Genomic DNA, 15050 nt, shown 5'->3' on the forward strand with positions numbered 1-15050 from the left:
GTTATCTAGGCAAAACTACCTGGAGCCCATTAAAAGTTATGTGGCCCTGGCTGCAACCACCTTTCATCTGCTCTTTCTCTTCAATTATTACATCTGTATAATCCACTCTCCATTTAGTAGCCTTAGTAATCTTTTTTTTTTTCTAATTAAAGACTTGCATAAAGTACACAAATCTTAAGTGTACAAGCTGATGAATTTTTACTAGATATAAACCCATGTAACCACAACTCATATCAAGATACTAAGTAATCCTTTTTTAAATTTTATTTCAAGTCACGACATTCCCCTGCTTAAAATCATTCCACGGGGCCGGCCCGGTGGCACACTGCGCTAGTGCGCCGTTTGGGAAGCGCGGCGGCGCTCCCGCTGAGGGTTTGGATCCCACATACAGACCAGTTCCCGCTCACTGGCTGAGAGAGGCGCGGGGGCAACACCGAGGGTTGCGATCCCGTTGCCGGTCCCGGTCCGGTACGGGGGCGACACTGAGGGTTGCGATCCATTGCCGGACACGGAAAAAAGACAAAAAAGACAAAAAATAAAAAAAGGTACAATTTTAGAATCTTGAGAAATTTAGTCTTTCTATGACTGCTTTTCGATCTATAAAATGGGAACAATACTCCATATGTCTGAGGTGAAAATTTAAAAAAGCATGTATAGTACACCTAGTACATAGCTTGCTAAAAGGAAACTGGTCTGTATTCATTCTTCCCTCTCCACCTCCACAAAAAGCATGAAGACCTGTCTCCACAGAGGACCCTGCCTTCTACAACACCTACAGCACCCAAAGTCCTGTGTCACTCCAGAAAGAAGCACAGGCCTCTTCTTCCTCACTTGGTAGGGTATTTACAACAGCCAGGTTTTAAGCACAGATATCTGGGTGGGGCCATGGGTTGCACTTCGTAAGAAGCTCTTTCCAGATGATGGCCCTGCCCAACCTGCCTTCTTAGCCCCTGGACCACAGTCTGGCCTCTTCTCCACCCACAGTGTGCACCCAGCCTGACACTCCAGCTGCCAGCTCCCACCCTCATTCCACGATTTCCCAACCCACTTGGAATAACACCCAAACTCCTAAACCTGGGTTACAAAGCTTCACATGACCCAACCCCTACCTCTCAAACTTCATTTGGTACCACTCTTCCCCCTCCCTCACCATACTCCAGCCTTTAAATTCCTGAATTTGCAAAGATGTTGCTACCCTGGAGCCTTTGATCCAGCTGTGCATCCATCTTCTGTCTTCTAAAGCCCTTCTTGGGGCCGGCCGGGTGGCACACTGCTACAGTGCGCCGCTTGGGAGCGCGGTAGCGCTCCCGCCGAGGGTTCGGATCCCACATACAGACCGGTTCCCGCTCACTGGCTGAGCGAGGTGCGGGTGCAACACCAAGCGTTGCGATCCCGTTGCCGGTCCCGGTCCAGTACAGGCGTGACACTGAGGGTTGCGATCCGTTGCCGGACACGAAAAAAGACAAAAAGGAAAAAAAAAATAAAAAATAAAGCCCTTCTTGAAGAGGTTCCTGGAGCTGGCTGCTTACAATTTGGATCTCAGCCTGAACGTAACTTCCTCACAGGCCTTTCCTGACCAGGCAATCAAAGTTTCATCCAATCACCTTTCATTACGTCATCTTATTTTAATTAGCTGCAAAGTGTTTATCATTTCTAACACTTTATTTATTCGTTGCTTATTGGTGGTCTTTCCCTCACTCGAATATAACCTCCTTTGGGGCAGTTTTGTTCTCTGCTGCACTCACAAATGTCTATAACCGTGCCTGGCATCTGGTTAGTGTTCAACAAAAATTTTCATTGAGGCCGGCCCGGTGGCGCACTGGATAAGTGCGCCGCTTGGGAAGTTCGGCGGCGCTCCCGCCCGAGGGTTCGGATCCCACATACAGACCAGTTCCCGCTCACTGGCTGAGCGAGGCGCGGGAGCAGCACCGAGGGTTGCAATCCCGTTGCCGGACACGGAAAAAGATAAAAGACAAAAAAAAAAAAAAATTTCATTGAATGAGATACTAATATACGATAAAATAGAGCATTAGCTAGCGTTAGCATGGATAGTACTCGACTCTGAAATCATAACGGCCTGAGTTTACCTGAACCTAATCAGTAAATTGGAGGAGTAAATGAGGTAAAAGCCCACGGCAATTACGTATTCAGTATCTGTTGCTTTCTTATTCCTTCTAAGAACACCTAATTAAAACCATCCTTACACAGAGAATGCTGGGCTTGTTTTGCCTTTACAAGAACTAATTTTTTTTTTTTTTTTAAGATGAAGGTAAGGGGATCTTAACCCTTGACTTGGTGCTGTCAGCACCACGCTCTCCCGTGAGCAACCGGCCATCCCCATATGTTATCCGAACCCGTGGCCTTGGTGTTATCAGCACCGCACTCTCCCGAGTGAGCCACAGGCCGGCCCTACAAGAACTGATTTAAAAAGAAACTCAATATCTTCCCTTTCAGAGAGGCAATTATGGCACAACCATCCGAGGCTCCAGCCGGCCTCCAGTCGGTGCTGGACAAGTGGAACCAGCAGCCCCGGCCCGCCCTCCCGGCTCACCCCACAGCAGGACGTTTGCGCACCGCGAGACACCGCCCCACGCTCACACGTACCCGCGTCCGCGCCTAGCCCTACGTAAAGCGTCACGGATTTCGCGACAGCCCAGGCCCCACCCCTTTGGCACATGTCGCGCAGGTCTTCCCGTCGGACGCCGCGCCACCTCCTCGCGCTGCTTTACGAAGCTAGAGCAGCGCCACCCCGCCTCCTGTCTCTGTCCTCATCTCTTCGCCCCCTCCCGGTTGCGCGTCTCCTAGTCCGACGCGCCCGCTGGAATCACGTGACTGCCTCATCCGGGTCCTTTGCGTTCTCTCTCCCTCTCCCAACATGGCGGCCTCAGGTGAGTGAGCGGCCGAGCGCGGCCAAGGACCAGGCTGCGAAACCACTCTCGGAACCTGATCCATTGATTCCCTGGAGTTGGGGAGTGGGCGGCATTGGTTCCCTTCGGACTTGGGAGCTGCAGCAGCCTGGCGGCTTGGCCACGATAGGTTATCGCCTCGGGATGTTTGGAGGGGAGGGGAAGAACACCTTCCCCTCCCCCTCGCACCCTTTTCACCCCGCTGCGCGAGGTTGGAGTAGGCAGTAATGGTGGACTCTGGCGTGAATTGGAGTGAGGGAGAGGCGCAGAAAGATCTGCGGGCGGCGCGAGGCCTTCTCGTAGAGGTGAAGCACTGTGCCCGCGTGAAGGCGTGGAGGAAAGGAGGAGGCGGTTGGCGCGCGGCCTGGTGCACATTAGACTAGGTCTCGGAGGCGCGAGGCCGTTGCGGTCGGGAGTGGGGGCAGAGGAATGGGGGGTGCAGTTAGAACGCGAGTGCGAGTCGCGGGAGGGGCGGGGAAGCAGCGGCGCGCGTGCGCGATAGGAGGGACGAGGGGATGGAGACCGGCGTGCCTTAAAAGCTTGCGCTAGATCCCAGATGGGAAGCTTTTACGCGCTTGTATTGCGCTTTTCTAAGTCCTGCTTTATTCTCTTCTCCCTTTGGTGTGTGGCCTGGCACCTGTACTCTTCCAAGGTACATGTGTTAGGTGTGGAGGCTAGAGCTACTAGAGTTAACTGGGGATAGGGAACCCCATGTGGTCCGTCCACGTGTTGGAGGAGAGGAAGCAGTGGTGGGCACATAAATTTTCCTCTAGACTTTTTTCCTCTTTTTCAGTCAGGACATTTTTTTACTGAGCCCAAAATATACGCCAGCCACGGTTCTAAGTGTTGGAGATGCAGTGGTGAAAAAGATCAGGTCCCTCCTTTTACGGTGCTTACATATTGGTTACATTTTGATAGTTCCAATGGTAGAGTTCAACTTTTATTTTTCTTAAATGATAACTGTACAACTGCTAGGAAGTGCTCTTAAAATAATGCTTACTAGTGCCTGGAATTGGACTCTTTTTTAGACTTTGAGGGGGACTATCGCTGCTATGCAAATCGACTTGAATTTGTAACAGACTTACAGGAGCAGCAGTGAGCTGTGTAACGTCTTGTAGCATCTATTTAAGTTCTGGGGGTATGGTTTCTTTTCTCTGGCATGACCCTGCATTCTGCAAAACATTTTTCGAATTCCTGCTGTCGCTGGACATTCATTTCTCACCCAGGAATTCATCTTCTCTATATTACAAGGGAGCTAAGAGTTATGGTTGTCTTTGGAAAATGAGAATTGAGGTGCATTTGAACATAATACCCTTTATTGGTGTACCACTTGACAGTTGATCAAGCATTTTTGTGTATGTTGTCTCATTTGATCCTCTGTGAGGTAATGTAGGGAGATGGTGGTATCTCCCAGCTATGGAAAATGAAATGATTTATTCAAGGTCACACTGGCAGGTGGCAGAACAAGGTCAAAATATTGGAGACTCCTGTCTCTACCAATTTGGAAGTACCAAGGTGTCATCCTAAGTTTGGGATGCTGCCCAAAAGCATATGCAGTTTACAAAAATGTTCATTTTTATTTTCCTGTGAGCTAGTAAATTCCTAAATATATTTTAAACTTGTCATTGTGTAAAGTATTTATTTGTCCTGGGCTTGCCATCTCGACAGTTTACTGTCATCATTAGTGAAAAGTCTGTTTCCTTTCTCTATAACTTTTGTGGAGTTTTTAGAGGTGGAAGACATAATAGCAATATATATCCTTTGTTTTACTGAGTTGCATGAAATCCAGACTGATTCAAGGGATTTCATCAGTGATGTCCCCTTCTCTTGTTCTTCCATATTTACCTCCTTGGAAACCCTCATCTCCTTTAATTCAGTTCAGTACATCTCTTTAGCTTGTGCTCTTGTCTGAGCACAAGGGTATATTTGACTGTCAGCCCTTGAGGAATTTGGGATTTATCAAATTTTTCCCCCTCTTTGAATCTTTTCCAACTGCATTGACTGTTGAGTCAGTTCCCAGATGTTGGAAATGGATCTTATGTTTTCTCTGTGAAAATACATAACACAACTTCATAGGTTTCTTTTACTATTAAATGAGACCCAGAAATTCTTTGCTGCCATACCAGTTTCCAGTGTGATCCATTATTGACCTTCAGGGCTATTGAATTAGGATGGTTTGAATTGCTGGGAAACTTGATACATTGAGCCAGGGCACTTAATTCTTTGGTTGGTTTCTTAGAAAGAATACTCCTTAAAAATATGAGGTTTTCATTTTTCTTAAATTTTCATTGTGACTATTTTAGTAGACTTGTTACAAGCCAGTTATCTCTTGAGTTCCCACTTTCCTCATCTATAAAGTGGACATAGCTTATCTGCTCTCCTCTTATAGCGAATCAAATGTGTTTGATACAAATTAACATTTAAATGCTTTAAAATTGGTAATGGTGTTGTAAGCCCATGCATGGGCCTTCCACTTGCATGCTTCAAAATGCTGTTATATATGACATCTGTTTACTTTAATGGGGAGAACATGGTGACCACTGGTTGTCAAATGGTGCCGACCCTTATAGTTAAGAAATGGTTTCAAGGGTTGCCGTTATACAAGGGTACTTCAGAAAGTTTGTGGAAAAATAGAATGAAGAGATAGTATGATACGATATAACACCAAGGTCAAGGGTTTAGATCCCTGTACCAGCCAGCTGCCCAAAAAAAAAAAAAAATACAAATCTTTCCTTGAGCTTTTTGAAGACCCCTTGTATGTTGTTCACAAATTCCCTATTTTCAGATCCCATTCTCTACCATGTATTTGTTATTCTGAAAGTAGGATACCCAGAGTCAGAAGGCCAAGACTAAAACTCATTAAGAAAATTCAGGGCTGACTGGTTAGCTGAGCTGGTTAGAGCATGGTGTTATAACACCAGGTTTAAGGGTTTGTATCTCTTAACTGGCCAGCCACCCAAAAAGAAAGAAAATTCAAATACAAATACAGAGAGTAGTGTCAAAGTAAAAGTGTTTCCAAGTTACATCACTGAAAAAAATAAGCATGTGGTTATATGTGAGGGTACTTCAAAAAGTTTGTGGAAAAATAGAATTTAAAATAATACAAATCTTTCCACGAACTTTTTGAAGTACCCCTGTATATGTATGCATATTTTAAATAACAGCTTTGAGATATAATTCACAAGCCATATATGGCTTGAGATAGAATACTCTACTACTTTTTATTAGCCTCAGAATGTCCTAGATTCTGTTTTCATGATGGTAAGGGAAAGAATTGACTTGAGTATTCAAAAGAAACCCAAGTGCTTATTTGTAATTAAGTGTGTATATGCACATTTATGAGTATATACACCTAAGTAGGTTTTGTTAAGTCCTAATGATAGGAAAATGCCCAAAGCCAGAAGTTTAACTTGAATTTATAGCTCTTCTCTTACAGAGAAGCTCCAAGTACTTTGTGTAATGACTAGCATGATGTGTATTGGGCACTTATTTTAATTATGTAAGTGATCAAATTGAGTGTCCCTGGAAGGGTAAAGAATAGGCAATATGGTGTTTTCCTGTTTGTGTCAAGATGGAGTAACTGGGCCCAGAGAAGAGAGGTCATGTAACTGAACATAGGCATTGAGATGGTGGACATTATTAGTCCTGACTTAGTCTTTATTCTCTATTATGCTAAACTATGTGCAGTAAAGGTGAGACCTCTCAGCATTATAATACTGCATTATACAAAACGTCTTTTCGTGGCTGGGTTGTAAACAATGGTTTGATTAGTGTAATTCTCTGTCATTTGGGTGAGTTGATTGCATTTATATGATATTGTTTAGGGAAGCATTTGTTAATTATAAATTAGTTTTTAATTCTGGAGCATTTGGCAGGACTCACTTTGAATAACAGCTTTATTCAGATAATAATTCATATACCATAAAGCTTATCCTTTTTTAATGTACAATTTGGTGGGTTTTAGTATATTCACAGAGATGTTCAACCATCATCACTAATTTCAGAGCATTTCATCACCCCAAAAAGAAACATCTTACCAATTAGCAGTCATTTTCTCCCTCCCACCCCGCCACTAATCTACTGTTTCTGTGAACTTAACCTATTTTGAACATTTTGTACAAATGGCGTCATATAATACATGGTCTTTTGTGACTGGCTTCTTTGACTTGGCCTGATGTTTTAAAGGTCCTTCCATATTATAGTACTTGTTCCTTTATATTGCCAAATAGTATTCCATTGTATGTATATGCTATATTTTTTTGTCTGTTCTTCAGTTGATAGGCATTTGGACTGATTCACCTTTTTGGCTATTATGAATAATGTTGCTATGAACATTCCTGTACAGGCTTTTGTGACACTTTCTGACTTTTCTTAGCTTACTTAGTTACTAAAACATTCAGAAGAGTTGATAACCCCATAAAATAAGTGGGACTTAGGCTAGCAAGATCTAAAATAAACTTAATTTTTGACAAAGCCTCATTTGAATGTTAAGAGCTATGTGAATTTACCTTCCTAGATAAGCGATATTAGTTTAAGAAAGATGCAGAAGTCGGGCTGCATTTTACAACAAATAAGCTTTATTGCTTACGGTACTTTAAGGGTCCTCTGTTTGGAAATAAAGAAATAGCCAGTCTGTAGATTTTTATCATTCCCAATATCTGTCATTTGGTGCTTTTATTACTAATACAATGGAGTAATGACAAGAAAACATTCTGAAGAGAAAAGGAGGAGGAAGCATATTTTATACATGCTACAGCCTGATAATCCTGAAGATGCTTTTGCAGTCACTTTTCTGCTAGTGTACGTTATTCAGAACTAACATTTCCTTTTCATTTGTCCTTTTATTTTTTGAAGTGAAAACATCACTTAGAACAGTGGTTTTCAACTGAGGAGCAATTTTGTGATCCCAAACTCTGCCCAGGGACATTTGGCAGTGTCTGGAGACATTTTTGGTAGTAATGTCTGAGTAGAGACCAGAGATAGTGCTAAAGATCCTGCAATGCACAGGACAGCCCCCCACAACAAAAAATTATTCAGCCTAAAATGTCAATAGAGCTGAAATTAAGAATTAAGCTGATTAGTTGTATTTACTTTGTATCTGTTATAACAAATCCTGTTTGTTTATTAAGAACATAAATGTATTGACTCTTGTTTAAGGACTTGTAGATTTAAAAGTTTTGAACAATGCTTTCTTTTTAAGATTTTTATTTAACCTATATGGTTATACAAAGAGCTGAACAGGGATGTGGTTTTTCGGCTCCTTAGTCCATGTGGGTTTGGCCTTAAATAATTGGGACCAATTTTGTTCTGTGAGGTGATTGATTTGTTAACTTTTTAACCAGTTCACATAATATTTAGAGAAAATTAAGGAATTGTACCAATTGAGTCATCGTGACAAGGGATTGATATACCTAAAGCATTAAACAATGCATTTCTTATAAAGCTGTGGGGAACACTGTTGAAATCCTAGACATGCAATGAGCCTAGGTACTAGAGGAGCAAAGGTCATGGAGGATTTAGATAACATCTTTTCTCAGTTATTGGAATAAAATGGACTGGGGCAAACACTGGCACCCACTTTAGGTTTCTTGATTTTGCTTTTTAAGGGCTAGTTTCTTTAAATCTCCTGCTTATATTGTGACTGAATAGATTGTGCTATTAGATTTAAATAAGTTAGAGATCTTGTGAGGGAATTTAGCCTGTCTTTGGACACCTCACCCAACCTTAATTTCGTAACCAGACAATTGGGGGCGGGGTGACAATCAGAGAAGAGGAGGAGATACTGATTTTTTTTTGTTTGTTTTACAAGGGGTATTTCCTACAGGGATATATGATTTGAAAAGACTTTTTTTTTTTTTTGTCCTTTTTGAGACCGGCCGCACCGTGCTCAGCCAGTGAGCGCTGTGAGCGCACCGGTCACCCCTATATAGGATCCGAACCCACGCTCCCAGCGCCGCACTCTCCCAAGTGCGCCACGGGCTCGGCCCTGAAAAGACATTTTAAAATTAACAATGCTTTAGTGTTTTTTAGTCATAATGTTTGGTTTATTTTGAAATTTCAAATAACATTAAAGAAGAGTGTGTGAGACTTTTGTCAAAAGAGTCAAGAGGTAAGAGTTGAGAAACCCTGAGCTACAGAGTTATACCAAATCATACCATAGGGCAGCCTAATTCCAGATTCTACTTTTCTGGTATGAACTATTTATACAGAACAATAGGGAAAGGTATACCTTACTCAGATTCTTGTTCTTATGTTGAACTTGACCTTGTTGTTTGGTCTGACCACTAGTTCTATTTTTATTCTCTCAATGGCAGGACAGATTCATAATTGGATATTAGCTAATGATACTAGATTAAGCCTTATGAGGGTAAGGATCTCTAGCTAGCATCATTACTAATCTCAAACACTATTTTTGAATTAAAGGACATGAAAAAGACTAAAATAAGCCTATGTGCTACAAGTGTTCTACCTCATCTCGTTCAAATTAGCTTAATTAAAATGTCTCCTAGATCTTTGCATTGAGCTGGGGGGAAATATCAGTGCTATAGGACCCAACCTCTGCATAACTACTTTTTTCAAAGCTGTAGAATAGATTCAGAATGTGATCTGGTTGATCATAAATGTTACTTTTGGAACAGAATTGGTGTTAAATCATTTGAGAGAAATATGGAAATTTTACATTCATGGCCATCTTCTCTTTGTATTATTACAGCCACATTTATCTGATTTGCACATTAAGACCATAGTACTTCAGGTTCTTACTATGTCCAGAATTCTGTGAGTAACATTCACAGCAAACAGGTCACCTTTATTTTCTGAAAGTTGAATTTTAAAAGAAAGGCAGGTACCAAGTGAGAGAACAACCTTCAGTTAAGCAAGCGGTGAATCAAGTTACAAATACTTAGTCTCTTTGGATTGAAAATTAGATGAGAATTGGAACATGGAGGAGGAATTTAGGATTATAAAAGCCATGAAACTGATCTTTGTTATAACAAAGCTACTTGCTTTCTTTTGGTGGCTGGTCGGTACAGGGGTCGAAGCCTGGAACTCAGTGTTATCAGCTCCAAGCTCTAACCAACTGAGCTTACCGGCCAGCCCCTACTTGCTTTTTTCTTGATCATGTAGTGGCTGCTGTGGGGTCAATTCTAGAACTTCTTTTAGTCCCTTCTGCTTTTCTGAATTAGCTGTTGATCAGTGCCATCTCAAGTTCTGAGGACTGGATAGAAACACCCAGGGTCAGTACACTGAATTGAGCCATTTGGAGATTACTGAATATTTTATAACCACAGAAAACAGTTAAATGTGTTGGTTGTTGGGGTGTTCTTATATTTTCCTTTTAGTATAGTATCTCATCTTCATATGTGGTGTTAAGGTTGGGGAGGAAGTAAATTTTTTATTAGAGAGCAGAGAGATCTTGTGTATATGAGTTTTAACTATTTCAACATTTTCTTTGGGTCGGGGGCTGGCCGGTACAAGAATCAAATGTGGCCAGCCCCATTCCAGCATTTTCAAATAACAGTGAGTACAGTATGGTTATGATAACCTGCCATAGAACTAATAATAAGCAGAGGTCCCTGGGGTATAACAGGAAGAGCCATGTACATGGTATGAAAAAACCTGGGTTTTAATTCTAGCTCTGCCATGTAATAGCTCTGTAACTTTAGGATAGTCGTTTAAGCTCTCTGAGACTTAGTTTTCTTCTCTGTAAATTGATAGTTATGATTCCTTCCTTTTGTGGTTATTTTACAAGTATCAAACAATCCTCAAAAGTGCCATGCTAAATATTTTATGTGGGGTAGGAATTTTCTTATTTATTTCATTTATCCAAGGAGCACCTAATGTGGTAATCTTATCTTAAACAGAAGTACTTGCTGAATTTAAAATCTCAAATGGTAAATGAGTAACTATAGTAGGGAATAAAAGGTTGCCCCCCCCCCCCAAACAAAATCATACTCTCCAGGGGGACTGTTCTAGACATTGTTCTAGACATATGTATATAACGTGTGTTTACACGTAATATGTATTCTACAACTTTTAAATGTTTCCCCTTACTGTTGCATTCTTTCTGTACCATTATATTGTGCTTTCTCATTAAACAATGTTACATTGTGCAACTCTGTAAATATCCGAGTATTGGTGAGTAATCTTTCTCTTGCCTTTTTAAAACAGCAAAAAAGAAGAATAAGAAGGGGAAGACTATCTCCCTAACAGACTTTCTGGCTGAGGATGGGGGGACTGGTGGAGGAAGCACTTATGTCCCCAAACCAGTGAGTTGGGCTGATGAAACAGATGACCTGGAAGGAGATGGTAATTTTTCTTTTGCTTGTCATCATACTTGGAATTTTCATTGACAAAATTTTCTAGACAAAATCTATTCTATGATAATTCATATCATTTGTAATTTGAAAGGAATTTACTCATTTTGTAGAACCTGAAATATCATATTTTATAGAATGTTAGCTTTAATCTCAGGTTTAGGCTATCAGACTTTGCAGTAGGGACAGAAGTGGTCATTCAGGAGAGCTTAGTGCCAGTTCTGGCTCTTGTATTAATAGACTTTCTCAAGTTACTGTCTTAGGCCTCATTTTCTTCATTTGGTAAGTAAGGACTAGATTATCTTTTTAAATTCTTTTTAGGTATAAAATTCTATGATGTCATCGTAAAGTGATGTTGCAGTATAATCTGTAAGCTGGAAGAGCCAAGGAATAATTAGTTCTAGGAATTATTAGTTATTAGTATGAAGTCAGGGTATCCCTATGTAAATGAAAATGGTCAGAGGAAAAAGAATGAGAATTATAATTATGGTGGGAAAATACAGAAGAGTATTTAGGGTGTCATTTGGACAAGTTCTGTGTGTGGCCTTCAGAGAATAGGAACAGGAGCTATTTTTTATAATTATCAGGTATGACATAAATATGATTACCATCCTTTTGTTCCTAAAAACTTTTATTGCAGGTTGAAAGAATACTTTTTTTGTTGTTTGGTTGCTTTTTTTCTTTAAAGGGAGGATAAACCGTGAAGAAAATACTCTCCTTGCCTAATAGTAGGAATATGAGAGTTATCATTGGTGGTTAAATACGTTTGGAGTGAGAGGGATCCTGGTTTGAATCCTAGCTCTACTGCTTTACTATCTGTGACCCTAGGAAAATTACAGTTTACTTTTCTGTAGAATGGGCACCAACCTCACAAGATTGTTAAGATAAGGTGGGATATAATTAATATAAAGTACGTAACACATAGTAACATACCATAAATAGTTGATATTTCTTTGCTGTATAAGAAGTAAGGTGTCATTGTGATTCTGTTAACAAAAGCCTGGGTATTTAAAGTTAAAGGACTTATTATGGAAAACAGTATGGAGGTTCCCCAAACAACTACAGGTAGACCTGCCATACAATCCAGCATTCTCACTGTTGGGTATGTACCGAAAGGTATGAAAATCATCATGTCAAAGGGATACCTGCACTTCCATGTTTATCTAAGCTTTGTTTACAATAGACAAGATATGGAACCAACCTAGATGTCCATCATCAGATGACTGCATAAGGAAAATGTGGTATATTTACACAGTGAAATACTACTCTGCCGTAAAAAGGAATGAAATCCTGCCATTCACAGCAACATGGATGAACTTATTATGTTAAGTGAAAAAAGCCAGGCACAGAAAGAAAAATACTGCATGTCCACATTCATAAGTAGGAGCTAAAAAGATAAATAAAAAAAGAAAGATACAACAATCACAATAATACGTTGAACTTTCAGAAGGAGAGAACAACTGAGGTTCCCAGAGCGGGGGGTGGTTGGTAAGGGAGGAATCTTTAAAGGGCCATGAAAAACGATAACTTTGTATAATACCGAATATGCTAATTATCCTGCTTTGAGTGTCACACAGATATTGATATGAAACTCTGTACCCACAGACAGGTAAAATCAATTATGTTTCAATAAAAAATAAATAAAGATAAAGGCCTTGAAATACTTAGAAACAGAGACAATACTGAGTACTTTTTTCCTCATTACTATTCTGATTCTAACATTTCAGAAGCATTTTTTTCTTTGTAAAGCATTTTCTCCTTTTTTAGTCTGTCTCTTTCTTGAGAAAGTGTGTTTAATACTTGGCAGTTAGCATGGATCCTCTTGTTCTATGACAGTAGTAAGGGAACTTTCCTCTAATTTCTTATGTTCACTCTTCTATCCTAGTTTCAACCACTTGGCACAGTAACGATGATGACGTGTATAGGGCACCTCCAATTGACCGTTCCATCCTTCCCACTGCTCCACGGGCTGCTCGGGAACCCAATATTGACCGGAGCCGTCTTCCCAAATCACCACCCTACACTGCTTTTCTAGGGAACCTGCCCTATGATGTGACAGAAGACTCCATTAAGGAATTCTTTAGAGGGTTAAATGTAAGTGTATAAGTTTTAGGCCATTAACTAGATATTGAGGGTAGTGACTAAAGTAAACTAATTGTGGAATGGACAATTGCTCTTAATTGAAAAAACATCTAAAAACTAGAAATGAAATGTAGAATTAAGCAAAGTCAGGGATACAGAGAATACACTGATTTTGTGTTAGTGTTCTTTTTTTTTTAAGGGTTAAATTCATATAGGTTAAAAAGCAAAAGGTATAAATAAGGCATATAGTGAGGTCTCTCTTCTATCCTGTATCAATTTTCTTCCAAGCAACAACTAGGTTCTTAAGTATTCAGAGGAATTGTTTGCACATGCAGTGATGCTTGTGTGGTCAAAAAAAAAGCAAAGGAACAAGAACATTGGGAAACCCTTTTTTTTTTTGTTTCTTTACTCCTTCAGATCAGTGCAGTGCGTTTACCACGTGAACCCAGCAATCCAGAGAGGTTGAAAGGTTTTGGTTATGCTGAGTTTGAGGACCTGGATTCCCTGCTCAGTGCCCTGAGTCTCAATGAAGAGGTAAAGAAAATAAGGATGGGAGCTTGAGGGATGGGAGCTCACACATCTCATGTTTATCAATCAGACTGATGCTTTTTAGGTTGAGTCAGTAGCTATTTCAAAAAAAGCCATAGATTATTTAACGATTATATCACTTACAGTTCAGCAGTTTAGCAAGTCACATTTAACTTGAGCAAGTTTAGTAGGCCCCAGTAATACAAGAAGGTAGTGAAATGGAAAATTGTAGAAGAGACCCACCACACACCAAGTCTTTTAATAAAATCTCACATTGGTTCACTCACAGCTTTGCCTTGGCTCCTATGGCTCCTATGGCTTTCTTCAAAATAAGTAATCTGATCAATGAAGGCAAATAGAAAAATCAAGTTAATCAGTTTATTATTAAAAGTCATCTTATTTTTAGAGAAGTATTGTAATGGTGTTTCTTAATACTTGTAATTTAAGAGGGTTTGGAAACATTTCTTACTAGGGTATCATATGTATTATATACTCTTGAAATGTTTTGCATGAAAATAATAGTAAACATTTAGTTTTTATGCTTATTAACACTGCACATAGCTGGCCGATTAGCTCAGTTGGGTAGAGCACAGCCTTGTAAGACCAAGGTTAAGTGTTTGGTTCCCCATACTGGCTGGCCACCAAAAAACACACTGTACATAAATGTTTTCCTGTCAGAGATATGAGAGGTTTATACCTGGGGGGGAAAGTTTTTTTTGTTGTTGTTGTTCTCCCCTCAACTCTTATCTGTCCTTGATTGTTGAGCAGGCAGTTTCCCATGACATTTATGCCATAATTCTGTAGTCCAGATCTGCCATTTGACATGATTGAAATCAGCACCTCTTAAAATACAAGAGGTCTTCAAAAAGTTCATGGAAAGGGGCTGGCCTGTTAGCTCATTTGGTTAGAGTGTAGCCTTATAACACCAAGATCATGGTTTTTTTTTTTTTTTTTTCTTAATTTAATTTAATTTAATTTTACTTCTCAAAATACACTGTACTTGATTTTCATGCCGCTTTACCTGTTCCTCTCCACCCCCTCCCCTCCCCCTGACATTGTATCTGTGCACTTGACTTAAATAGTTAAAAGATTTTTTGTGGTTATTCTTTCTTCTTCCTCCACCCTTTATTTGTTTGTTTATGTTTATTTATTTGTTAATTTTTAGCTCCCGCAAATAAGTGAGAACATGTGGTATTTCTCTTTCTGTGCCTGACTTGCT

The 15050-nt window shown here is 40.2% G+C and overlaps 1 protein-coding gene across 2 annotated transcripts in view; it reads left to right on the top strand.

The window, feature by feature from the left end:
* Positions 1-2652: 2652 nt before the first annotated feature.
* The window catches only part of EIF4B (eukaryotic translation initiation factor 4B), a 29627-nt gene continuing 17229 nt past the window's right edge, over positions 2653-15050 (top strand). For both annotated transcript variants that reach the window (XM_008574826.1, XM_008574827.1), the window contains exons 1-4: positions 2653-2888; positions 11076-11213; positions 13107-13315; positions 13721-13837. In XM_008574826.1, the coding sequence (XP_008573048.1) occupies positions 2876-2888; positions 11076-11213; positions 13107-13315; positions 13721-13837 (477 nt within the window). In that variant the 5' untranslated portion in view covers positions 2653-2875. The remainder of the gene's footprint in view (positions 2889-11075; positions 11214-13106; positions 13316-13720; positions 13838-15050) is intronic.

This window comes from Galeopterus variegatus, unplaced genomic scaffold, assembly GCF_000696425.1.
Source record: "Galeopterus variegatus unplaced genomic scaffold, G_variegatus-3.0.2 Scaffold1111, whole genome shotgun sequence".
NCBI classification, from domain to species: Eukaryota; Metazoa; Chordata; class Mammalia; order Dermoptera; family Cynocephalidae; genus Galeopterus; species Galeopterus variegatus.